The sequence below is a fragment of the Gambusia affinis genome, linkage group LG05 (assembly GCF_019740435.1).
Source record: "Gambusia affinis linkage group LG05, SWU_Gaff_1.0, whole genome shotgun sequence".
Classification (NCBI taxonomy): Eukaryota; Metazoa; Chordata; class Actinopteri; order Cyprinodontiformes; family Poeciliidae; genus Gambusia; species Gambusia affinis.
Window position 1 is genome coordinate 2,442,615 of NC_057872.1, and position 27,409 is coordinate 2,470,023.

Genomic DNA, 27,409 nt, shown 5'->3' on the forward strand with positions numbered 1-27,409 from the left:
CTTCATTGCTCAGTCAAGTTTACTAACAGCAATTTTTAAATCTTGAGTTCTAGTACTGATCTGTGTTTTCCTCCATCCAAATATTGTGTGTGTGTATCTATGCTTGTCCAGCTTGTTTTTGTCTAGTGCTTCCAGTGGTAAGGAGTTCTAGTGTCACTGCTAGGAGCAACACATTCCTGTGAACACAAGACCAGCAATAAATTAAAGTCTGGAACCAGAATAGTGAGGCTGAACAGTGATATAGGACTTATATCACAAACAATAGATAAATACCTTTATGTGCATTTACAGAAAACTTCTGTCTGTCTTTCTCTGCATCAGATGGATAGTATGAATATTTAAAGTGACATGAGCTCTCATAAATTCTTTTAACATGCAGATCTGCCTTCCTCCCTTCTAATTTCACCCCGAGCCTCTTAATTGCGGCAGACATAATGGATTTATGTCTGTTGGCTGGAAGGGCCTGAATAATTAATGTCAAAAATTACAGAGATGAGAGTATGAAATGAGTTCAACAAGGGAGATTGTCTAGAGCCAAGACAGAGTCTGCTGGCTGCAGTTTGGCCTCTGGGCTAAAGGCTACAGACAGGCATGGAAGACTGGTTGGCTCTGGGGTGAAGGTGAAGGAAGACAGCGTCTCTCCCAAAGCTGGTGGCAGAGGGAGATGGAGAAAAATGCTTCTTATTGATTGTATTTTATGCCAGAGGGAGGAAAGGGGGCCCCAAACACCTCCCACCCTGGTACAACCAGGCTCTTAGACACAAAGACCCTCTGAGATGGGAGGGGATGGTTGCTGGCCAGACTGATGAGGCTCAGCTGCACACCGCTCTCTACTTTGGTTTTTCATTTTTGGCACTGGCAGAGGGCATGGGGTAGTGGGGAGTGGAGGAGGCATCTGAAAGACTACTGGCTCAAACCAAACAAACGGTCATTTCCTGCTGCACTGGTGTGGAGAAGCATTCATCCCCTTTCACATTCTCATATTTTTCCCTTTTTATCTCTGTTCCATTTTTCAACCTATTCAGTTTATTTTTATAATAAATTTCAGCAACATAGCAGTTATAATAATAATAATAATAATAATAATAATAATAATAATAATAATAATAATAATAATAATAATAATAATAATAATAATAATAAATAAAAAATAATCAGAAGGTTTTTAGCCTTTATTTAAAGGAACTCAGTGTTTCAGGAGTTTTGAAGGTTTCTGGAAGTTTATTCCAGATTTGTCGTGCAAAGAAGCTGAAGGCTGATTCTCCGACCATCAGACTGATATCAGAGTAAACACAGAACAATACTTTCAAATGATGATTTCATTTACTGCAATAAGGGAAAAAATCACTATCCAAACAAACCTGGCTCTATGTGAAAAAGTATACACATGCATAATGAATCATTTATTAAGTTTGATTAACCATGTTTTTTCCAAAGCTCAGTGTAATTTTCCTAACCACTTCAAGGTCTGAATAATGCCAGGGTTTTTGAATCAAGAAGGTAATTAATAGGAATGTCACCAACAATATGAAGTCCACTTAAGGACCAAAGACAGATAGACTATAAGCAATTTTTAAATATATATTAATATCCATGACATTAAAATTAGTTGTTTAAGCAGAGATTAAATGAGTAAAAGCAGAAGTAAATCTTTGTCTCTTTGCTGTTTATCTGCTGCTGTTTTAACTATCTAACCACCAGGCTTATGGCTAAAGATAGCAGCTAAAAGGCCTTCAATAGAATTTTCTTGGTATGGAATTATAGGATCATTCTTAAGATTTTGTCTTGCTGGCTTCCTAACTGCTGTTTGCCTTCAACTCAAGGATTGTTCCTAATCCCAGGATAACACAGACATCTCTAGGTCCAACTACAGGATGCTGCTGTATAGATTTAGACTTTTGATACAAACTTGTCTCAAGAGCTGACAATTAGTCACCAAACTTACTTGATCTTACAGACAGATCTCTTTGATAAATTGCCAAAGCCTTTTTTAGTACCTTTTATGTAAAGCTTCCTGACATTGGTCAGTAGAAGCCAGTGAGCAACAAAAGGCCACAGACTTTTGTTGCTCGACAGACTAGTCGACTAATTGGTTCAACCCCTAGTGGAAAGTGGTGCAAAAGAAAGCATTTAGTTTCCAACAAAAAAGAAAAAAAGAAAAATAGGTCTAAAAAATATTACTGATACTTTGAGCGTCTGTAGTTCCAAAAAAGAAAACTGATTGAAGTGGGACTTATTAAATTCAGATTTCAAAGCATTTGTTTGATTCTTTGTCATTGTTGACAATATGAGTGATTGAAGTTTTCTGACAGCCAATCTTTAAAATGTCAGACCTGCTGATTCCAATTTGGGGAAATACTGATTTTATTTCTCTCTGACAAGTTGCTACATATACCAACAAAGTCATTAACTTGGCAACAGTGGGCTGACTATTAACTGTTGCTCTGTTTTATGAAAATCCAAATATGGAACGCATAAAAATGACCAAAATGTTTTGTTTTTGTAGTTTGTCTTTAAAATCTGTTCAGTCTGTTCAAAGTATCCATCCATCCATCCATCCATCCATCCATCCATCCATCCATCCATTTTCTGTTCAGCCTTGTCCCTAATGGGGTTGGGAGGGTTGCTGGTGCCTATGTCCAGCTACGTTCCGGGCGAGAGGCGGGGTTCACCCTGGACAGGTCGCCAGTCTGTCGCAGCTGTTCAAAGTATGTTAGAGCTAAAGAGTATTTCTAAAACTAAATAAACATCAATGCAAAACTCTTTAATATTGCTGCTGCTTTCTTCTACCACTCTATTCTAATATACATCAAACCATTATATTCCTCTGACTTGACAGCCTCTTTTTTGCTTCTTTTCTAAATCACCATCTTTGCTTCAAGTGTTCAGCTGAAGACGGAGCCGAGGTCTCCCACCCTGAAAAAGCTGCTTAGCCATCACAGTTGTCCTAATGTTGGCATTTCCATCCATCCTTCCCGCTGCTCTCTGCAGCTCAGCATGTCGATTGCCAGTCTGTCAGGCAGGTCAGAGACCCATGTGAAGGGCACCATCAGTGAATTATGCGGAGTCAGAGACATTGGAAAGGCCACGTTGTTTGATAAGAGGGAGGGAAAGGTCAGTTTCAATCAGAGTTTAAGAGGCGTGCTGCCAGGAGCCGAGTCGGCACATTGCTCCGGACAGGAAGCTGGAGTGTCAAATGTGGCCGAAACCTTCAGTGGTTTGGGATGTTGTGTTTGCTTCTTGTCAGTGGAGGGGTCCCATGGGCCATGAGGGACATGGAGCAATTTGAAGTTCCATCTGTGTGTCATAGTGCTGTGGTGTTTGTGTTTTTCTCAAACTAAATTGACCTTCATCTTTGTGTTTGTGAGCTATCACTGCAGGTGTTTGATGGCACAAGCTATGCTTCCATCCAGCTGTCATGCAAATTTTCAGCTAACTTATAAAATAGAAAATGGGAATTAAGTGTGTTCCCATCTACTGAAATCGAATCAACCAGGCAAATTGTAATTTCATGAGAGGTTGACGTTCTGTATGGCTGTTATAAACAGAAAGTGGAGGTTGCAAACTATTGCCTACTGCTGACTATTGCACCACAAATCCACCCCCACCCCACCACTGTTTGACCATTTGTGTGTGGGGGGGGCGTGTGGGTGTGCGTGCGTGTGTGTGCGTGTGTGTGTGTGTGTGTTTTAATTGTATTTAATTTATTTATTTTGTAGTTCTCTGTTTAATTAGGCAGCTGGCTGCCAGTAATTTACTTTGTTTAGGGGAAAAAAATTTCATGTGAAAATTCAAATTCTTTCAGTATTGTACATTGTCTTGACACTTAGTTTAATAATAATTTTAAAAAAAAAGACCTTTAAGAAAGAGGAAGTTACCATATTTTGAATCTTCCCATTTACATGAACCTTTTCTAATTGAAACTTCAAAATGACCATAAAAAACACTGATGGAAACTCAGCTAGAGACCCTTGGGTACTTTTAGAGTTGTATCCATTCTTTTTATAAACACACTTGAAATGGCATGTGAGAATAGTCCCTTTAAATACTGAAAGGTGCATAAAAGTGAAATGTCATCAAACTTCTGTGACCGACCAGCTAAAGCAGCATAATCACCAACTGAAGGAAAATGCCACAGTGCTTCTTTGTGTTGGAACATGACCTTTGCAATAGAGTAAGGTAAGGTTTGTGCTTGTAATATAAGTTGAAGGTGTGTGAGTACCTTTTTAAGTCAATGTAATCCTGGTAGCCAGTAGAGAGATTATTGCTGTAAAGTAATATTTAATATTTTTGCTATAATTGTTGCTGATTCTGCAGTCTTGTCCTGAGCCTACAGATAAAGTCACTCCCTCTCTCCCCTCTCTCTGGCTCTTTGTATGTGTTAGTTACAGCAACATTACACCTTCTTCCTGTTGCTGCAGGTTAATTAACTCTGTCTGGCAGTTTTAGCTTGACATCTGAATTTTAGATGTGCTGATTTTGTTTTTCAGCTTTTTAATAGGATCTTGGTGAAATAAAAGTGTCAACTGAATTTACACTAACATCCAGTGCTGCATACAGCAATTAAACCTGTTTTAATGGCCACTAATAAATCCTGAAAGGGTTTCTTTAGTCTGATACACAAAGGAAGAAAGAGCTTCTGTATTCCCTTAGAAATGCTTATTTCACTGTAATCCCAAATCTCTGCAGGGTCCATAACCTTGACAGAGTTGAGTCGGAGCCATTTTCTGAGCTGATCAGTATTCATACATGACCACATGTGTGTCATATCAAGCATGACATATAGGCATCATTTTACTTATTCCCACTGTCTGTGTCTAGCCTACAGTATGTAATGGAATAGCTGGACTGTATGCCAGAATCTGTGATTGGATGGGTGTTATCAAGGCTTTGTGTCCCTCCATACCTCTACCTCTCACACACACTCGCAGATGCCCCCACACACACGCATGTCGGTGTGAATTAAAGCATAGGTGCATGAGGCCAGGCTGATTGGAGTCGGTTAACCAGCTGTCAGCACACTAAAGAAACCACCCAGTGGAAGCTATACATGAATATGGACAGGTCTATCTGCAGGAAATAACCTGTCAAGTTGAGAAGTGTGTGTGGTTGGTGTTGGCGTGTGTGCGTGCGTGTGCGTGTGTGTGTGTGTGTTTGTGCTGCAAAGACAATAACATGACTCCTTGTATTAGATGAAGCAGATTCTGGTGAAGTATAAGGGCCGACAGCCGTGGACGGCGTGATAGCTCATGTTTGACCATTACATCAATTTACTGTGAGATTTTGACTGTGTGTGATCATAATATTCCACTTAAAGTAATTAATAAGAGAGAGGCACTATTGCAATTAACTTATCAAGATATTTATAAAACACTTTAGTTGTTTTATTATTATTTCTGTGCTATGATTAATGTGTAAACACTGCCTTCATTCACACTACATAAAGGTTGCAGTCATACGTGCTCTTATGGTTTTGATCATTAAAAATCCATAAAAGAAAACATTATATTTTGTTGGACTAAAGCAGATATAACCTGTACTTTGAGTAACTACAGCATGAGATGTTAAAATATCAATTCTCCATAACATTTGTAAAGTGCCTTGTGAAAGTCAGGCAGTTCAAACACAAAACTGATTTGTGTTTGAATTCAGCCTTATAAGCAGCTGTCCTCTGCAGACGTTTTGGGGTATCAGGCTCAGTCAGCCCGGAGGGGAACATGCGACCCATTAAGTTTGAGGTATTCTGGCCATCGCCTTCCAACTCTATTTCATTCAATTCTCATCTCCCTTCACTGCTCCATTTGGACTTTCTAACTAGGATTTTTCCAGTGCAGTTTCAACTGGGCCAATCAGTGAACAGAAGGATTAGTTGTGAACATCTGATGTAGATTTTCTGCTCTGTTTTAGAATTGCAATCTGCCTGTAGTTTTAGTAATGACAGTGGAAAAGTGAAGGAAGTCATTCAGTCCTTGTTACTCATGCTTCCTAATATTGAGCAGTTAAAATCAGACCAAGAAGAATCTTTTAGACTGCTGGCAAAGATGTTGTGGCCATACTTTCCATGGTATCATCAAACTGGCGTATTGCTTACCTCGCAGCCAGATGTTAGTCTTCAAGTAAATTTCAAACTTCAACAGAATCTACACCTTCAGGAAGCAATCGTTTCCCAACAGCAGGCCAAACCCACTGGGCAAAGCAAGGTGTAGAACAAGGGTCTGGTTTCTAACAGGCTAACTCTGACCTGATGTTGAGAATAACAACTATAATCACACCAACCCTCAAACACACACACTTCAGATGTCCTCTTACTCTCAAGGCAGACTTAATGCAATCTTGGATATGTCTGCACAAAGGTACATTTTCATACTCGGTGTCCCACAGTAAACAGCTTGGCTGGAAACAGTGCTCACATCAAACTGGCATTTGTGACACCGAGGATTTGGATTTAGAATTGTAATCTGCCTGTTGTAGCTTGGCAGTGTTAGCAAAAAGAAGTGAATGAGGCCTTTCAGTTTGTGTTGGCCACCTTCTAAATATTGAGAAATTCAAGTTGAAGTAAGGGGAATGCCTAAGACATGTTTTTTCTGGCAAACGTAATTTGGCTCGGCACGTCTCTCTTCACAGTGGCCAATGGTTGTTCGCAGTGCACTTTATTTCCGGTTAGCTTTATAGCATAATTGGCGCATTACATACAACACAGCAAACATCAGAGATATGGCAAATCAGACCCATGGCTCAACTGTTTCTTAATAGTTGAGGTCTGCCCAGAATACCTGACCAGGGATGCATCCAGGAGGCATCATAACCAGAGTCCTGAGTTACCTCAATCAGCTTCTCTCGACATTAAGGAGCACTAGCTCTACTCTGAGTTGCTCCAGATGATCAAGCTTCTGACCCTTCTCTAAAGGAGAGGCAGACACTCTGAAGAGCAAACTGATTTCAGCTGCTTGTATCAACGGGTCTCATTCTTTTGATCATGACCGTAGATGAGGGTAGGAATATGGATTGATCAGCTCAGCTTTGTGCCAGTCTGCTATGGTGAAGGAATATGACAAAATATAAATCATAACCATATCTGAGCCGCTTCTTGGAGAGAGAGAGAGAGAGAATGATAGAGAGAGAGAGCGAGCATACTTCAGGTAGAATATTTTCTACAAGATGCAGTTCAGAAAAACCATGAAGGACTTCATCACAGCACATAAAGGCACTGCGTGGTGCCCATAGCTGTCCACAGAAAAGTGTGTATGCATGTGTGGGGGTATGCGTGTGTGTATGTGTGTAGCATCATTTCACCAACAGTCAGCCACTGTGTTTGTATCTCCTGCATTAGGGTTTGCAGAATCCACTCCACCCAGTCACAGTGGGATACAGCTGATCCAGTTGGCCATGGTTCTGATTGGTTTGACCCGCGCCCCCCAGGGGTGACCCCAATAAGAGAGTTGGAGATTACTTTTGGAACAGAGAAGCTGAGACATGGGGTCAGCTATAGGACATGTTAGAGAATATGGATGAGGTGGAGTGGGATGCAGCTGGGCCAGGGTCAGAGGGTCGGCTTATGTTGGGATTAAAGAGCCCATATCTGAGGAAGGTTCGATTCCAACCGGAAAAACCCAGAAAACGTTCAGTTTCTACAGAAACAGAACTGCTGCTTAGTATGAGTAGATCTGGTGATATTAACAAAAAAGTACAACCGTTCTGATAACAGTGAAGTCTGTTTGCAGAGATGCGGTCCAGTTTCTGTTAGCATGAGGCATGGAAGCTGTTATGGATCAAAGGGAAGCTGTTTCTGAGCCAGTGGCTATGGATGTGGAAGAGTTCAGAGCATTGATTGTGGTTCAGGTGGGACTGAGTCGAGTCCAAGTGCTAAATCTTTCATTTTTGGGTCAATCACAATCTCCTCCATAATAACTACTGATTTAGAGATTTATATAATTGTTTTAAAACTTTTTTTTTTGGTAGAAACAGTAAGAAGAAGTTAACTTAAAAAGATAAATAATTAAAAATCAAGGCTTTTGTCACGAGTATATTAACCTAAACAAACACAGCAGCCACTAACCTGAGGAAATAATGATCAAATTATCAATATTTTTTATAAAATAAAATGTATATCTCCTTTGAAATAGAGAGATATCTGTGTTATCCAACTACAGTAGTTCAAGCTTTGATCTTACAGTATTTTATAAGTAATTCTAGATTAAACAAATCAACAAATCAAACGATTTATATAAATGTGTAAAAGTGAATTTTCTGTTCAAATTGATTTCACAGGACGTCATTATGAAACTTCTATCTGCCAACATGAATTCACATGAGCAATCCAAATTATCATTGGAGATCATTTGATTTAAAGAAGTCACGTCTGAGTCAGAAACGGTGACTCTCCAACATCCATGATTAAATTACTGAACAAACCCACATGTTGTACAGGAATAATTAAGGCAAAGAATTCATTTCATGTGGTTAATATGGCTGTTAAACACACATATTGTTTATTACCATTACATATTCAACTAGCTTTCTAATGGATGTTGAGGATGAGGATGTGATGATCTTCATGTGGAGCCAGGCTTCCTGCTGTTGGGAATAAAGTTTGATGGAATTTATAAAACCTTTCCAAGCATTCTAATAAAGAATGGTTTTTGATTCGGTGTTATGGGAAATGAATCCTGTGGTCATAAAACTAGAGGCAGGACGCAGTCCATGACCCAGATTCAGTCCACACACTCACACACCTCCTGTCAGTCTGTCAGCTGTCCTTCTGACCTGCTTTCAGCGCAGTCGCCAGCCGCACCGCTCCAACGTCTTCATTCCCTCTCTGCCAACAGAAATATAATTGCGGGTCCCAGAGTGAAGGTCAGATACGCCTGGCTGGGTGGTCTATAACCTATCCTGGGTTTGAGATGGAAGTAGAGGGCTGGTATGTGTGCAGCAGAATGTGTGTGCAGAGCTCAGGGTCATGCCCTGTGACCTCAATGAATTCCTTTGTAAAACAAGCCATCTCCATCTCGACATGCCCCGTCCCGATGCTGGATCATGTTCCTGGATGAGTACATTCCTCCCAGCTCCCTGATCGTTGGCTTTCATTACATCCTTTATCCTGCCTGTGCTTGGCCTGGAGCTCACTGGCCTGGAGAAACATTGACATTTTCTTTCCTCCAAGGATGCAGACAGGAAGGATTGTCTAAACTAGAAACACGAGTCACTTTCAAAACACCAGTGAAACCAGTGTATAGTACTAAGAAATATTATTTCCCATTTTTAACTATGTTCTACCTTGTTTTCTTTGACATGTTCTAATACTTCAGATGGTCCTAATCCTCTCCCATAGGAGTTGGTCATAACATCCATCCATCCAACCATTTCCTGTTCACTCTTGTCCCTAATGAGGTTGGGAGGGTTGCTGGTTCCTCTCCAGCTACGTTCCGGGCGAGAGGCGGGGTTCACCCTGGACAGGTCGCCAGTCTGTCGCAGGGCAACACAGATACATGCAGGACACAACCATTCACGCACACACTCACACCTAGGGAGAATTTAGAGAGACCAATTAACCTGACAGTCATGTCTCCGGAAAACCCGGAGAGAACCCACGCACACACATGCAAACTCCATGCAGAAAGACCCCAGGCCGGGAATTGAACCCAGGATCGTCTTGCTGCAAGGCAACAGCTCTACCAACTGCGCCACTGTGCAGCCCTGGTCATAACATATCATAAGAATTGTAAATGTAGCTTTCAATACTCTCTTTAATAGTGAGTGTATTCCTGTGGGTTACATAAAGTTAAATTTGTCAGTGTTTGTTTCAGTTGAGCTGGTATTCAGAGTGCAGGTTCCTCTGGAAGGGAGCCATTTAAATGGCTGATCTTTAGGTCTGTTTTCCTCCCGGTAACGCAGCAGATCCTGAGCTCTGCTGATGTTGCTCCTCGTCTCCATCATTATAAAATCTTGAACATTCACCGCCATGCCCTCCACCCACTACCACCTTTCCATCACATTAAAGGTCACCAAAGTGCTGCATCAATAATGCAGAAGAGGCTGAGCTCTGTCAACCAAAGATCCACTCACATGCCTCACTGAACCTCCAACTCACTCTAGCAGTTTCATCTGTTTCAGAAAATCTACCTATACAAACAAAAAAAAAGTCAAACAAATATAAATTGTAAATTGATTCTTGAAATCATCCAAACCGGCTCTGCATATGTTTTTACCGGAGCATGTTCTTGTTCCAGGCAGAATGGAATGGTCACTCTGTCTCAGAGACAAACAGAGACAGAGACTCTGTTTGTCTCTGTCTCTGACTCTGTTTGGCCAGAGACAGAGTGACCAGTGGACTCAAATCAGAACCTTCTTCAACTCTGAAACTCTGACATTGTTCTTGATTTGTCTGCAGAACTCTTGTACTTGTTCAAGTACGACATTGCTCAATGAACACAGTAAATAATGCTGCTAGGGCTTCAACTTTGGGCTCATCATCTATGGACCTTTTGACGAAAAACGACTTGGGCCATTATTTTAGGAAGCTGGTGATATGAAGCGTGTTTTGTGAGCTCACACTGCCCTCTGGTGGGTGATTGTTATTATTGCATCAACTGTCTAGGTTGCATCAAACCATTGCCTTTTGTTGTGTCTTTTAGGAAAAAATATTTTTGACCCCTTAATGTATAATACATTGAGAAATGAAAATAAATAAATAAATAAATAAAATGAGTCCAATCAGGCCAGACTCTAAGCAGAGCCATGATTTCTATGCATAGAGCAAACCTCACACTGCCTCTTTTAGTTTTTCTCCTGTTTTTGTCTCAACTGTTCCTACACACCCCCTAAAACAGATGGCTCCCACAAACTCACTCTCATCCAATCTATGCATAGGTCGTGTTCTTAGTAAGCTGCTTAAATCTCTGCTGTGCGGAGTGTGCTGCTGATCTGAGACATGCAGGCAATCTGGAAACTATTATGCAGCTAAGCTGTGATGGATCATGTCTAAGGCATGTCCGCTGCTCTGTGCTTTCTCATCATAAACCCAGCCTGTGTGCGTGAGAACTCAGCCTGACTCACCTATAAAAGTTGCAGCAATCAGGACTATTCTACCAACAACACAACACTTTTAAAAAATCTTGCCATTAATTACCATCATTGAAATTAGATGGATTAACATTCACATACATTTCATAATAGAAAACCCATTTTGTATCCATTGTACAATTGACATATCAGCAACACAGATTTTCACTCTGAGATTCATTATCTCTGAACTACATTGTCAGAGATAATGTAGTTCACAAGCAAATATATGTTTATGTTTACTCTTCATACAACATATTGTAAAAATTCTCTTGCTGTCTGAGCTTTTCGTGCTTAGCTGAAACATATGACTAACCAACACAAAATAGTTTGGAATTGTGAATAAGACTGAAAACGATTGACGGATTTGAATTTTCAATTCAAATAAAAATCTGAAAAATGTGTATTTCATTTGTATTTAACTTCCTTTATTTTGACACTCCTAAATGAAATCCAGTGCAACAAGCTGACTTTAGACACCACATACAACATTTACCTGTGATTTTCAGTTTTTGAATGGATAGAATTAAATCCAAGACATGATTCTGTGAACAAACAGTTCTAATATGTTAGACCAGTGTAAACCATTAATTATTATAAATACTGCAGTTTATCACAAAACATGAACAAATTTAGGGATATAAACCACTTTGAAAGTATGTAGTGATGAAGATGTTTTGTTTTTCTGTGCTGACTTCTTCTCTGTTCAATGTCTCTGTCAGGTTCTTGGAACTCCGTCTGAGGAAACATGGCCTGGCGTTAACTCCCTGCCTCACTTTAAAACAGGTTGGACATTTCTTCTCTTGAAGCTGTGCTGGAGCTGTTATGGGTTATGGCTGTAAACTGGAGCTGTCGTTCTAAAACTCAGTCCAGTTTGTATCTCAAACAAAGCACTATTGTTCCTTTATTAAATAAACTTATGTTATGTTTATGTTAGAAACTTAACATAAAAAAATACAATCCATCATTTTAGATGAAACCAGACAGAAAGTTAATCTAATCCAAACAAGCAATGAAGCAGGCCTTTATCGCTCAACATTGACGACATTAAAGATTCAGTGTAAGCCGATCTTCATCTGTCTGACAGATGACTTTACATTAGACTCTGGAATATTTAGAGAGGAGTTGCAAAAATGTCTGGAATGTTCTCCTCTGTATTCTAAGTAGTTTGTAACTGATCCTGTAAACTTTCCCTGGTTTTAGAAAAGCAGCCTTTGATGAGGTCATTCATCCCTGGCAACGTGTAAACACACTACAGAACTGCACATATTTTATGGAAGTGGTCAAACTTACTAAACACCTGTTGATCATTACTAGGATCACCTCCAAGAAGCTGGGCCCTTCATGGTGCCATCGATATATAAGAGTTAAGGACCAGTGAATGACGGCGCTGGCCACACTGTTTTCACTCTGTCTGGTCTCTCTGGGTAATCTCCAGGCTGGCACCTCTTAAGCCAAGATCACCGTCTTATTCTGGAAACCCAAAGACAGACTATATCCAGACATTAAAAAAAGTAAAAAATATCATTTTAAAGAACATTGGAGTCATGAATGAAAGTAATGACAAATAAATAAATAAACTTTCTTTCTGGGTATTCGAGGGCAATGTGTTAGTCTAGGGCTAAAACAATTAATCAGTTTAATCACAAAGAATCAATCATTGAAATAATAGTCAACCAGTCTGGTAACTGATTAATCATAGCAACCGACTTTCCTTGTGTAAAAAGAGCGCTGTAAACAGACTCTAACATTCCAGGTTAAACCGCTCACACAAGTCTGATTGCTGATTTGAACAATTTCAACAACCATGCAAAGAATAAAAATATGCATGAATACCTGTTGATTTAACATTCTATTCCACCAGTTCTTTACGGTAATCACTGCACTGTCACCCTGTTTGAAGAAAATAGTTGCTTGTCAGGTGCAGACTATGTACATCCCACTGCTCATCAGACCTCCTGCCTGCTGAGATGAAGAATCATTTAGTGTTTCTGCTGCATGAAAACTTGACTTCAGCAGAAACTGTTGACTTCTTTAAATCAGGTTGAAAACATCATCAGGACTGTTTTCTGCAGCTAACCTACCAAGGCCCAAAGATTGATACAGAATGCCTTCATGTGTCCTACGTTTTTTATTTGCTGAAATTTGAAAGAGACATAAAATCTTAGCGTTTATTTCCTTTACTCAATAATGCTCGAGCTGTTTTATGTTCTGTCTCTGCTCCTTTCTTCTTCCTGTGAAACACTTTGAATTACCCTGAATGCTGCCATTCCTTAAGAAAGAATTTGTAAAAGAACTCGACTTTGTGATGGACTGACCATCTATCCACTCAACTGACTGGTGGAGATGGGGAGCAGCCCTTACACCACCCTGCATGGATGAAGCAGGTGTTGAAAGTAAAGAGAGGGATGAGAGAACACCATGAGACACTGACTGTTCTCCTTTATTGTAGCAGCAGCCGCAGCAGCTGCAGCAGGCCGGCTCTTCCAGCTGGTAGCCATGCCTTCTGGGAGCTCATTAGGACTTTTTATGGGCCGATTGCAGATTAGTGTCAGCTGATCCAGGAGGGGGGAGGCAGACAGGAACAGATAAAAAGAGGTGAGGGTGGCGGGCAAGCAGCCATCCCCAAGGTACACTGTGACCCAGACTCCAATCTCCTGTGGCCAATTAGGGACCAACATGCACACACAGCCCATGCTAATGTGAGCTCACGTCCTGTAGCCATGGTGACACCGTTGGCTTGGAAACAGTTAGGTGGACCACAGGTGTGTTAGACCTTCAAAACTACCATCAGTCAAAACTCACATTTCTCATTCAGTGGCTTCCTGTTAATCCTCAGAAAGTTGGAGGGAAGATGAGAAAACAAGTGAAAAAAAGTTGAATCCCACACATTTAATCTGTTCACAAGAAAAAGACCGAGGGGACCCTCCAGCAGCCCTGCTGTGGAAAACATTGCTGCAAAACCCCTCAGAACTGTGACTGAACTGTGGAGATGAAATAAAAGTTTATGTGTGATTAATATAGAATAGTGCATATTTTCCTATAGTAAGAAGATGGGATTGTGATGAAAATTGTCATCACAATTATTATGACATGAACCCATTACCCTAATAACAAAATGTTGGCCACAGAACTCAGGCCAGCTAAAATCAGCAGGGATGAAGCAACATTTATGCTAAACAAGAGTCACAAAAATTGAATAGTAAATAAAAGTGAGAAAAAAAAAAGTTTTTTTACATATTGTGTAGCATCATCTGTGGGCTGTTTGGAAAGATTTAGGTCACCCTGCTGAAAGACAAACAGACCACTTTTACTCACTCTGCTGCTTTCTCCTACTCCTTTCCAATCATTCATGACTGTCTGCAGTTGTTGTAGTAACTGAATATTTCTGGGTTTTATTCTCTCTACATAAACTTTACAACATTATTAGTCTGACACTACTTTATGCAGGGAGGTGAGTTATAATAAACAGAGGTTCAGAAATAAAGTCAATTCTATAAAGAATCACAGTTTCTAGTCTTGGGATTTCTGAGTCGATTCAAAATTCTCAAAAATCAACTTTACGTCTAAATTGTTAATCATTCTTTACCACTCGTATTTGCGTTGTGTAATGTGACATATTGCAATACTCCGCAGAAGCCGTCTCGGCCACCAGATATATTTTGATATCTGGTGGCCGATATATTCTGATAATTCAAGTTACAGAATTTTATGTAAATTTTTCCTTTGTCAGTCTCAAACAGAATCTCTAGACCTTCTGAATTGAGAAACTGATTTAGTGAGAAATCATTTCTGAATTTTATTTTAATCCTAAAAATTGGAATTGAATTGTATTACTAGACACTGAAAGATTCACATTTCCGATAAAAACTAATAACTTCATGGCGTCTCTGTAGATGATGACACTCTATGTTCTTAACCGGTTTCTCTTTTAGACAAAGCCACTGGAAGAGCTTTGCTGCCACTGGCTAAACATGCTCTCTCTTTAATGATGATACTGATGTGTTTATGTGTTTCTGTTCTAGCTGAAGCCAGTGAAGGAGCTTCTACTTTTTTTTTATTGTAACATTAAGTTGTTATTTATTTAACATAGAAAGTTCTTCTTGACCAGCCTGATCTGTTCTGTCCCCTCAAATCCACTCTTTGTTGGGATTCCTCAGGTTGAAAACATTTTACGGATCTGAGCAATGGAATGAACTTGTCTGCAAATTGAAGTTGGACCAGGCACTGTATAAATGAAGCAAATGTCTCATATCACCATACATCGATACACTTTGCTCAGCCTGGCGTTGCCTCAAGCTCTGTGGGACTTTGCCTTCAGCAGATATAGGCTGAATGAGATTCTGTCTGAGATGTTCTGCTGAAACACAACCACATGTTGATGTTTGGAAAGCTACAGAATGTGATTAATGATTACACTCTGTAATCGGCTTGATAACACCAGCATGCTGGCCGTTCCAGGAAGCCTATGATAATTACAGTGTAGGGAAAAAAAAACATCCATCTGGGATTATTTTGAAACTAATACGAATAATGAATCTAAACTGTATTGCCATCCCAACATTTCATGAAGAACTGGCTTTAACAGGGAAAAATGCTGCACAACTGTCTTGCTACATCTGTATGTGAAGTAAAGTTAGAACTGTTTGAGAAGTTTTACTTTATGCATCTACTATCCTACAAAAGTCTAGATGACATTAAATGCTTCAGAAATGTACAGTAAGTAAAAGAAAAATAGCTTTCTGAAGCAGATGAAACCGATTTCTTTAGAGGAATTGTTTGATGGCGTTCCAGTTAATTAAAAAGTGTAAAACAATTTAGTACATTTGTAATAATGTTCTAATAAGGTTGTCTTTCAATCTTCCCTCCGGAGTCATTGCAGAGACAGTAATCACCAGCAGATGGCAGCTTTGCAACACTTTGGACCACTGAGCTCCTCTGAGCCGCCAGTCAGTGCCCATTCGAACAGAAACACACACATTCAGCTCATGATTCATCACATTATTCATCATTAGTCCTGTGTCTGCTCATTAATACTCTCTACCTTTCTTTTGATCCCAGAATCCACTGCAGCCACACTATTAGAATTCACTTCTGATTGGAGGAGTTATTTCTGCCTGATCTTGACACATTTGTGGGGTTATTTAAAGGGCATTTTTTACTCACTATCATACTGTACCATCCTGGTTGTGAACAGGCCTTTTCTTTAATCCACATGGGGATTGCTACATAAGCAGCCTGCTGTTTGGGCAGTCAGAAAACACGACAATGTCCAGTGATGGGTTCTATTCGGCCGGCACCCTGCTGGAAGCTGGGAGGGTGGACTCTCAGCACTGGCAGGTTGGCCCTGATGCCAGACCCTGGCCGGGTATTTGGTGAGGAGGATTAGGGCGTCAGTGTGTGACTGACTTGCTGGGTGGTTGGCGAAGGCTGTGTGGTGGCTGGTCAGCTGGCAGGCGGACTGTGAGTGCACATGGCAGCTTTGGCTGAGCTTGAGAGAGCAGCGCTGAGCCTCCTGGTCTCCCAGCATAGCAAACATAGCTGTGGAAAAATCAAGAGGCTGCCTAACCAAACTCTGCAAAAATATGACAATTTCATGTGGTCTGGCCTCGTAGCTGAAGCACATACCTCAGATGGTATTATTTAAAAACATATCTGAACTGATATCAGACACTATTCTGTTTGACAGATTTATATGCAGAACAACCCTGAAATGAAAATTGTTCTTCCAGGAAACTGCAGAAAGTGTTCTGCCTGGTTTTCATAGGATTTTATGTTTTAGGACATGTGGATTTTTTTGCTACCTAAACACTGCATCACTGCAGTCTTATTTAAACCAGTTTTTTTCCATTTGGATGTGGCTGCAGAAACTTGTCATTTTGTCACTTGTATGAGATTGTACTTTATTGACATGTGTTTAGTGCTAATAAATACCTGCCATTATCAGACTCTGTTTGTTAACACAGTAAGAGTCCAACCAGAAGACTCTGGCAAAAGCCCTTCATAACATTGGGTCCTCACATACTGCTTGGTTCTAACTCTGTTTGGGATTTTCATGACATGATTACCTTTAGTAAAGATACCATGGTTACTCAGTATCATGGTTTTAACACAAATATTTAAAACCAACTTGTTTAAAATAGGATTCTTGCCTGAACCTTTGTATTGACATGTTTCTGGTTGTTTCCAGACTGAAACGGCTACAAGTCGATTACTTTGTTCGTCGCCTTTAGATCTGGACATGATGGGTTACTGTTTGAGATCTGTAGCCCTACTTTGTGTTGTGAGACTAATTATTCTGTTCAGATATTAAACAGCTGGTGACTTTTCTTTTTTTCATTACAGAACGCTTTACAGTGTACAGCGCCAAGAAGCTTCGACAAGCGTGGAATAAGTAAGTCTTAACTTAAATCAGCTGTGTGTGTGCTTGGCGGTGTGGGTGTTTGAGAGAACGAGAGAGAGACTGGAGGAAACACATTTTCAGTTCAGGAAGGGTGGAGGCTCAATTAGTATTACTGAAGTATAATTGAATCAGACAAAAAAAAAGAAGATATATAAATTAATAAATAAATCTCAGATGTATTCATTTCTTTCTCCCAGTTTATCAAACATAAATAATTTGTAGTAATTCTAAAGACCTAAAACAAGAGAAGTTTGGTCTGATTTAACTTCAGACATTAAAGAAAAAAGGTATATGCATTGGGATGTGCTGTAGTGGCGCAGGGGTTAAGCACAACCCACATAAGGAGGCCTTAGTCCTCGACGCAGCCGTCGCAGGTTCGATTCCTGGCCTGGCAACCTTTGCTGCATGTCTTCCCCCTTCTCTCCTTGCCCACTTTCCTGTCAATTAACTATCAAATAAAGGCCACTAGTGCCAATAAAAACTTTAAAAAAAAAAGGTATATGCATGTTTGTTTTTTGTTTGGTTTATGTAAACTTCTGGTTTACAATGTACATCAGTGGCAACAATGGAGCCTCCACATCCTTCCTTCCTGCAGTCTTTACATCAAAAGCTGTGTTTTCATTAACCATATAATTGCGCTGATTGAAACGGCAAAAATAAACTTTCTTAATGGAAATTTTTAAATTTAAAAACAAACTCGTTTCTTGATTATACATTTTTGCGGTAGGATGAGGTGGTTTCTCAGCCATATTGAAATAGATGGATTTAGCTAAACTGCAGTTTAAACACTTTTTTTCATTACATGAGTCACATGACCAACAGCTGGATGTGAATTTGCCATCATTTTTAATGATTTATCATGTGAACAAACTTATTCAGGTGTGATTTTAATTGAATTTCCTATCTAATGGAAAAAACTCAATTGTTTTTCTTTTGCTTTTGTTTTTTTGGCATCAGCAGAATATTGACTAAGATTTGTGCACATTTGTAATTGAACCACAGCTAGAGTTTCTGCTATGGGACAGCAGGCCCATATGGCAGGAAAAGGGCACGGTGGCACCGTCTGGGCTGCTGCTGTCTGCCTCCAGGCGAACATCTGGAGCACAAAACCACAGAGGGCAGAGGAGGAGTGTGTCTGTGTTCCACAGGGAAACTGATTTAAAACTGCAGAAGTCTGATCAGCTGGGATCACACTGTGGAACTGCTACAGTAAAGGGACATCCCCACTAAGCTAACAGCCTCATCACATAGGGCTGCTCCGACACAGTGCCTCCTGGGATTCTGGATAATTAAAGAGATCATTTGTGTCATGAATCCCTCTGGGGATCTTCTGTATCTCTATTCAGTAAAGTAAAAAGGATTCCCACAAGTCACTGCTTATCATCTACCAAATATTACAGTTATATATATCTTCTTTACACCCTTGTCCCTAATGGGGTCGGGAGGGGTGCTGGTGCCTATCTCCAGCAAACGTTTCAGGTGAGAGACGGGGTCACCCTGGACAGGTCTCCAGTCTGTCGCAATATACATTAGAATCTCAAGTCATTATTTTTATTGATTCCAAGATGCCGATGTCTCCTTTGATTGGCTGATGATTAGCTATGACTGAATTCTGAATATATTCCACGTAACTGTTTATGTTCATTGCTGCCATGATCTTTAATGGCTTCCTTGAGCAAACCTATTCATATGTGAATATGTGATTAAACGTTTATTTGTTATTTGATGGAAATACTGCAGTTGTGTTTGGTTTTTTTGTTTTTTTTACTTTAGAATATCGATGTGGGCACATTTGTAATAGAAACATAGCAGGTGACTGCTACATGTATCCCAGGGTTTCTAACCGTGATGTAAACAGATCTGTACATTAACTGTATTTGTTTCCTGTTTGAGATCTAGCAGAAAAGTGGCTACCTGATAAAATATTGAGAAGAAAACAAAGCTCATAAAACCAGGAGGGGTTAGATAGGCAAAGATAAAGATTACCTGACAGACATTCCCAGACACTACAGTAGTGATATGAGGAAAGTACAACCTCTTGGGTTTACTGACCTGGTAAAAACCAGAACCATATTGTACATGTTGCTTCATCCAGAGGGTCTGGATTTTGCTATTGAGAAACAATTGCTTCCCAGAGACAGTGAAGTAAAACTCTTGGATTGTCAGGAAAGTGAGTTTTGGTGTTTTGTTTTCAGCTCCACTCCCCAGTCCGGTTCCCATCCAAGAGGAAATCAAAATATGAACAAAGAAAGCAAAGCGGAATGTTAATGATAATCACTTCCTCTCTGCCGCCTTTCATCTTCAGCCAGGAAACGCTGAATTTGATATGAACATATATACAATCATTTTGTCTCTGCCCTGAGCGCTGACTCACCCTGTCTTACCCCTCGTGTTTCTTCCCCATCATGAAAATGCCCATAACATCTGTGCAGCCGGTCTTCCAGGGTTCATGGCGTTTATTTTTTCCTATGCAGCGTACGATCAGACATTTCTCATAGCACATTTTAGTTTGACCATAAAGATTGCCGTCCTTTATTTTAACTCAAAAGCTGCTTCACAATATCCACACATGTAAAGTTGTTTATTATTCTTTGTTCTTTTGTAAATTTATAATAAATCTATTACTCAAAAATGGCTCTAAATATGTGGCTCTAAATCTGTTCCTACAGGTTGAATGTTAATTTGGTTTGAAACAGAAACACACAAGGCTTAAAATGTTTCCCTACACCAATCTGGTTTTTACCTCAGAAGCTGTTTGAATGATTGATCAGAGCTAATATTTTCTGAGTTCGATCTCATGAAACCAAGTGGCACAAATTTGATTTTTGGGGGGTGAGAAGATTGGAATTGGACTGTTCAGACAGCCATGAAACAGCTGGATATAGGTCACATATAGGCAGGTTACTTTGGGGATGTAAAACTGCTCACACTAAAGTCTGATTGACATCACACCTATCAGTAGTTTGAACATCCATGTAAACAAAATTGGATTCCAGCACAAAAATCTGAATTTAGCATCAAGATCTGCTGTGTGTCCGCAGCCAAAATCACTGATATTGACTTCCTGTGTCCTCTGTGTTTCACACTGGATCACTTAGGTCTGTGTCCAGTGGCCGGACGCACCCTGCTTGTTCTTGCTGTTTTTGGCCTTCACCCTTCCTCAGTGTGAGGTTTTGTTACACCTTCCCTCTTGTACCACCAGCACTGAGCACACAGGTCCCTCCCATTGTGGAGAATGTCAACAGGCAACCTAAGCCATGTATCATTTGCTGTACACAGAACAGTTGCATGTATTGACCTGCTATTCTTGATTGCACACTTGTCTTTAAACAGCACAGGCATTGTTAAGGCTACCTCACTTTGGAAGCTCTTCATGTACTAACAAACCAGAAACTCAAAAGCAGCAGTGAGGGAACAGTAGAGGTGGGGGTGTTTGAGTTTTGTTTTGTTTCTGTGGTTATTTTGAAAACTCATAGAAGTAACACTCTGGTGAAGAAGGCAGGATTCACCACACTGAAAATGCCTCATCATCTGGATGAGACTGAACGGGATGTTACCAAACTTTCCCTAATCATTTGGTCTGGATGCAAACAAGAGCAGAAAGGAATTTGCACACAGTACACAAACTTCCAAAGATCATCATGAGAGCCAGGTGATTTCACACTGATTCATATCTGAATGGAAACTCTCTGGCTGCAGAGAAACATGAAATAAAACGTGTTTCTGCTGCTTTGCGATTACCCCTAAAAACTTCATTTCTCTCCAAAAAAGCTAAATATTGGATGGATTTTAATTGCAAAACAAAAAGATAAAAACTAGAAAATTTTATGCACAGGGTTAGGGTTAATACTTTGCTAAATACTTTGTGTATGCAGCTTTAACCACCTGGTTGAGCTGTGATTGTAGCTTGTTTTAGATCTCACTGGAGATGTTGAGTTGGATTTAACTCTGGGTTTTGGCTGGACCAACTAGTTCACAGACTGGTCCTGAAGCCACTTGGCTGTGTGCTTCAGATTTCTGCTGAATATTAGAGCTATTCATCATTTGTCATGATGAATCATCACCTCAGGTCCAGTACACTCCCTAGAATAGGTAGGATGTCATCAAGAACCACTTCTTATCTAAGTCATACTCGCTTTTCATCCCAAAAGTGATCTGGTCTGAGTTCTGGTCATGCCAGTCAGATTTTTTCCCCACCAAACCCCCAGGTTTAAATGCTCTGGAACTTTACTGGAGCACTGACTGGTGCAGTCATGTTGGAACAGGAATGAGTCAAGTGTGCCCTGGACCAAACCCATACTGATGTTTCTACTGCTTTACTGGCTGCATACTTTGCACAACTCCATCTGAGGTTTTGTGTTGCACTTTATGATTTAGGCTTGGATGCAACTGCTCAGCCATAGAAACCTGTTCTATGAAGTTCTTGACCTTATCTAAAGGGTATATGAAGTTTGGATGTTTGCAACCATAGACTCTGAAGAAAATTGTTAACCTCTAATCACTTTTTTTCTGCAGCATCTGCTGACCCACTTCTGTGGGCCTACAACTTCATGGCAGAGTATCTGTCATCTCCAATCACTTGTACAGTACTTTGTCACAATTCTACCAACAGTTGAATGTGCAATATTTAGAAGTCAAGAAATTACAAGTGTCACAAGTGACCTTCTATCATTGTACCATTCTGGAATTGGTTGATTTATACAGTGCTACCTGTTTTTCTACAAACCTTTTAGAAGCATCCTGCAAGTCTTGCTGCTGCATTTTCTGCACCTGTGGGTGTGGAACTGATTGGAAGAACTGAATGATTCGCAGGGCTGGCTGACCACTTTTGCCAACAAACTGTATCTTATGGACACGTTGACAGGTTCAGCACGCGTTAACATGAATAGCAATCTGTAGTTATGAATCCATCAGTTTAAACTTGGATGACTCTGTGAAAAAAAAAGAGTCTGTGCTGAAGTTTTTTTGTTGTTTGGGAAAGAACCCAGCAGAGGCCCTGATGGACTTCATTAACTTTATCTCTGCATCCGTGCGGAGCGCTACAGAGCAGAGATTTATTCCCTCACACATCTTTTTTTCTGCTGATAAGTCCGGTTTAGATCCCTGTTAGGAGGCAAGGGAGCAGCTGTCAGAGTGGGTGGAGGGATGGGGAGGTGGAGGAACAGAACCCTCAGGATTTTACAGTTGTTCTTGGTACCACTGAATAACATCATGTTTATTTAATGCAGCTGATGACTAATTACTCTGTACCTCTGTTTATTTTCTCTCCCCCTCAGCATCGCGAGCTGCGGCTGGTTCACAAGTTCACTACTGTCAGCACACACTCACACACTCATGTCTCTTTCTTGGCTCTTGCTGGAAGGACTTTTATCTTATGGTGACCCAGTCATCATGAGAGCTCGCAGGAGAAAGTCACTCTCCTTTGCATGTGTGTGTTTCTCCTCTCAAGTCAGCAAACCTTCAAAGTAATGAGCAGCAGTCAGCAGCTATGAGTTGGAGGATGTCAGTCCTGTGAGTGAAGAGGAACAGAGCACCGCGCTCTGTATGATGTTTGTTTCTTTGATCAGTTGAACTAATTAGGTGTGTTTTATGTGTCAGGTTGGGCTACGTGGACCACGCTGAGGAGTTGGCCTCCAGGTTCCTCCAGTGCTTCCCAAAGAACCGGCTGTCAGCACAGGCGGCCCTCAACCATGAATACTTCAGCAACCTTCCTCCACGGCTCTGGGAGCTGCAGGACAGTATGTAATGCCTAATATCTCACCACTTTTATACACTGTTACACTTCAGCTGTAAAGCACTGCACTGCACAAGAAGTACAGAGTAGAAGAGTGTAGTTGAAGACAAAGCTTCATTTAGGTACTTCAGGCTTTTAACACAGTCAGTTTCATAATCTCAACATTTAGTTTTATTTAAGAACAGTGAGAAAAATCAATGTAAATAAATAATCCTTAAAATATAAAATTATATATATTGTTAACCCTCTTGTGCATGTTTGCCCATGCACAAGGAGAACATGCAAAATCCATGCAGAAAGATTTCGCCTGGGAATCGAACCCCCGCTAAGCAGTGTTATCTTGCTTCTTGCAGCAAGATAACACTGCCACCAACTACGCCACTGTGGAGCCCTGACTAAACTCATGAACTATATTTTAGAAAAAACAAAGCTAGAAAGCTATGCAGATTGCGAATTTGATCCAACTGACTGAAATCTTAGAGCTGAGTAACCACCTGGTGGATCATTTTGTTTGGCGCTTAGTATTTCTGTCTGAGCATCGTTTTTGGCTCCAGGGTTAGCAGGTAAAGAGACAGACAGTGACACAATGGCTCTCTATCTGTTCCTTTTTTCTTTCCCTTCCCTGCTTTGTGCTTTGGTACAGCCCTTTCCTTTTGTGTTGAGTCTTCACTCTGTCCTGATCTGTCTGCCTGTGAGGAAGACAGCCAGGAGCAACCTGGGCTTGTTTTTGATCATGCACAGAAAGCCGGTCTTATCATGCGGATGCCGTTGGGACAGTAAGCCCATCCGGTCCTCTGCTGGCTCCTGCAAGTATTCTTGGTTTGATTTTCTGTCTTCTTGACTGGTTGTTTGCCCAGAGAAAAGTACACTGAGGCTCTCTTTAAATAAGCCAGGGCTCTGAAATTTCAGAAACACACAGCTTTTAGCTTTTACCACTCATAGCTTTCAGCATGCCTGGTGTTTGGAGGCACATTTCCCTCATGCATTCTGAATCTCAGAGTTAGAGGCTTTAGCCATGGCTTCACATTCAGGTTTTATTTCAATTAATCCTTCAGAATTGGGTTGTTGCATCAAAGTATGTCAGATATGACTACCTATCCATATTCTCTGACACGCTGCACACACACATTAGCAATCCTTTAAGCTGTTATTCATTAGTGGAGTGAAAAGCCAGCTCAACAGACCTGAGTGTGCCTCCACTGACAGGGTGGTAATTTTAATTGGAGAATTCCATTTTTAATTCCCCCCGATTAGGATTTTTCTGCATTATTAATCCTGTTATCAGCTCCCAGCAGGCTGTCGTGTTGAAAAAGAAGCAGAAAGCAGCGGTCACTGACAGAGAGGCAGGAAGGAGATGGCTCATTTAGATTTTTGTCATGCTCACTCGCTGTTTTCCCCGCTCTGCCTTCATCTCACTGTGTTCTCTTCAGGCAGAGCAGCAGAGCAGAATGAGGAATAAAACCGTTCCCAAAACCAAGAAGGGGACAGATAAAACCAAAGTACCTTGCGCCTGTGTTTTCCCTTTGCCTCTTTGTGGGGACGAATGTGTTGAATTTTTCAAACAAACGGCAGTGTGAGATTAAAAACTAGTTAGTTACTTAAATGGTGAAGTGGCTGCAGCAGTGGGACAGAGGGAAAAGATGTGCATTGTCACTAAAAGCGATAATTTGTAGGTAGCCATTTATTCCAGTGGAATACAAAGAAAACATCCAGTTTGATGTTCCAAATGGAGTTTAATTCAGAGGACAGATACAAAAACCTAAAATTCCAGAAAGAAATCTGATGATTTCTGATCAACTGAGTTGAATTGATCATTTGTCAGTCATAGGTTTTTGCATTTAAATCTTGGTTGGAGTTTCTATGTAAGACAAACCATTAATAGCTATAAAAAATACAGCATTATTACAATATGTCTGTTTTGTACAAATCCTTTTAGCTGATCATGTTACCTTCTATCCAGTGTTAGGCATTGGTTTCCAAAGTGTTGCTTGAGAGCTATTTGCTGCCCAGTGAATGATTTTTTTGCGCCTCTGATCACAATGCTGGAATGAATCAGGTCTGTCCAATAAGAACAACAAAATAATTTCTAGTTTATTAACCATGCTTCTGCATTCATCTTATGATAAATGTTGGGACATGATGACAAGTCATGATGTTAGCATCTTGGTGGAGAAGTGAAGAAGAATGAGGTTTTTTTTCTCTCTGAACAGTCTGACTGCTTCAGGCAGATGAACCGACTTATTGTTTAAACAAGGCCAATAGAAAGTCAAGTAAATGTCTCATGCTCTCCATAAAGAAATAATCTTCTCTTTTCTCTGCCCCGTTATGTGTTAACATGTAACCCAGAGTGATTATCAGAGACAATGCCTGCTTTATTGAAGACATAAAATTCTTTGAGCTCCTGTGGCTCCGGGATTGGACTGTGACATTTTCATTTTGATCTGACTGTGACAGAATGGGTGCCTAAGAGTGGAGAGACCGAATGCTAAGCCTGGGATAACAATAGGAAGAGCAGTTTCCTACTGGATGAGGATCCGCTGATGCTGACGGACAGCAGAACTCCTCCAGGCCCTCTGCCCTAAGTTTTTGAAGAACATCAGCTCTTTTCACAGTGAATGATGAGAATCAATTTCTCCCAAATTGAAATTCCAAAACTGAAGTCAGGAAGCAGTGATTCAGCAAAGCTGTAAATAGACAGGTGTCTTTGACGTATCAGTGATGCTGTTGTCTGTTTGAACTCTGCTCTGGAGACAGTAGGAGACAGTCCGAACCTCTCAAACTTAGAGTCCTTTATCATCCAGAAACTCTTATTTCATCTGAATTCAAATTCAGCTCTGGATTTCTATCAGAAGCATGTAATCATTAAATGGAGGTAGATGAGGAACATCGTCTGGAGTAGAGCTGGTGTTGCTCCAGTCTGTGGTGGTTAAAAAGAGAGCTAAATGAAACAGAAAAGCTCTCTGGCTACAGGACTGTCATCAACTACATCCATGAGATACGGATAATGATCAGAACAAAGAATCTTCCTCACTAGTAGTTGAAATAAGATGGCTGGACTCTGCCTGAGAGAGGCAGAGGAGCTAAGCTTCCCAGCGAGTCTTGATAAAGACCTGCTTCTCCTCCACATCAAACACAATCAAATGAGGGGTTCAGGCATCTCCTGGCCTCTCTGTGGAGGATTGGTGATCATCTACCTGTGGGAGGAGAGCCTGGGGCCGACTATGGTCTCACTGGAGGGAATAGATATTCCTTTTGCCCTGGCAAGGCCCTGGGGTCCCTCACATTTAGTCAGAGTGTGTTGCTAGGCAGAGTGATGTCTGGGTTTCCTACTTTGACCTCTGACTACTGAGATCCCAACTCAGATAAGCAGAAGGCATTGGACAGATGGACAGACGGACGGATGGACTATGAGTGCCATGTTTCTGTGAGCCTAATAGATAGAATAATGAAATGACACCAAAGAGTGGCTAGAAGTTTTTTCTGGCTCTAGTATTTTAAGCAGGAAAAGTCCTAGAGTCTGGAGAGCTCCATCAAAGACTAATATTCTTTGCAACCTGTACACCACACAAAACCCCTGGGAGGTTTAATGAGTAAATGTGTCTTTGTTCTGGAAAAAACGACTTTTTTGAGCTTCACAACATCATCGTCATATTATTCCCTCATTATAAACACACATGGAGTGCTGGCTTGATTCTTTCTTGCATGTTTGAGAAATCCTTTAATCTCCATGGCAACCATTCAGCTGTGCGAAACGCCTGGATGGACCTAGCACCATCTACGAGGCACAGCTTCTCCTCAGAGCGCCAGCTTCAGCCTCACAGAGCAACCTGCCCTCACTCAGCTCCTTCAGACTAGACAACAGTAATTAGCAATCACCTGATGGAACTGCGCATCTGCTGAGCTCATTGTGGGAGTTTCTTCTCAGTGAAACACTGGTAAAAATGTTGCTAAAGGGTAAATAGAGGATTGATGTGGTGATGACTTCCTGAAGGAGGTGTTTTAGAAAAAAATATTATTTTTCAAAGAGACAGTCCCAGTTTCAAGGTGTTCAATTACAAAGTCAAGTTTCTTTTAAGTCATACTGGGTTTGAGCCCCAGTTGGGGATCTTTCTTCATGGAGTTTGCATGTTCTCTCTGGGTACTCCAGATTCTCTCTTCAGTCTAAACACAACTGTTAGGTTAAGTGGTTACAGGCTCTTCCCTGCCTCTCACCT

General features: G+C 40.7%; 1 protein-coding gene across 4 annotated transcripts in view; it reads left to right on the top strand.

Moving 5' to 3' along the window:
- Positions 1 to 27,409, top strand: part of cdk14 (cyclin-dependent kinase 14) — a 162,054-nt gene that overhangs the window by 92,026 nt on the left and 42,619 nt on the right. For 3 of the 4 annotated variants that reach the window (XM_044117727.1, XM_044117728.1, XM_044117730.1), the window contains 3 exons: positions 11,781 to 11,844; positions 17,404 to 17,452; positions 23,060 to 23,199. In XM_044117727.1, the coding sequence (XP_043973662.1) occupies positions 11,781 to 11,844; positions 17,404 to 17,452; positions 23,060 to 23,199 (253 nt within the window). Of the gene's footprint in view, positions 1 to 11,780; positions 11,845 to 17,403; positions 17,453 to 18,463; positions 19,455 to 23,059; positions 23,200 to 27,409 lie in introns of those variants that run through there. The other variant, XM_044117729.1, reaches the window with a different exon arrangement.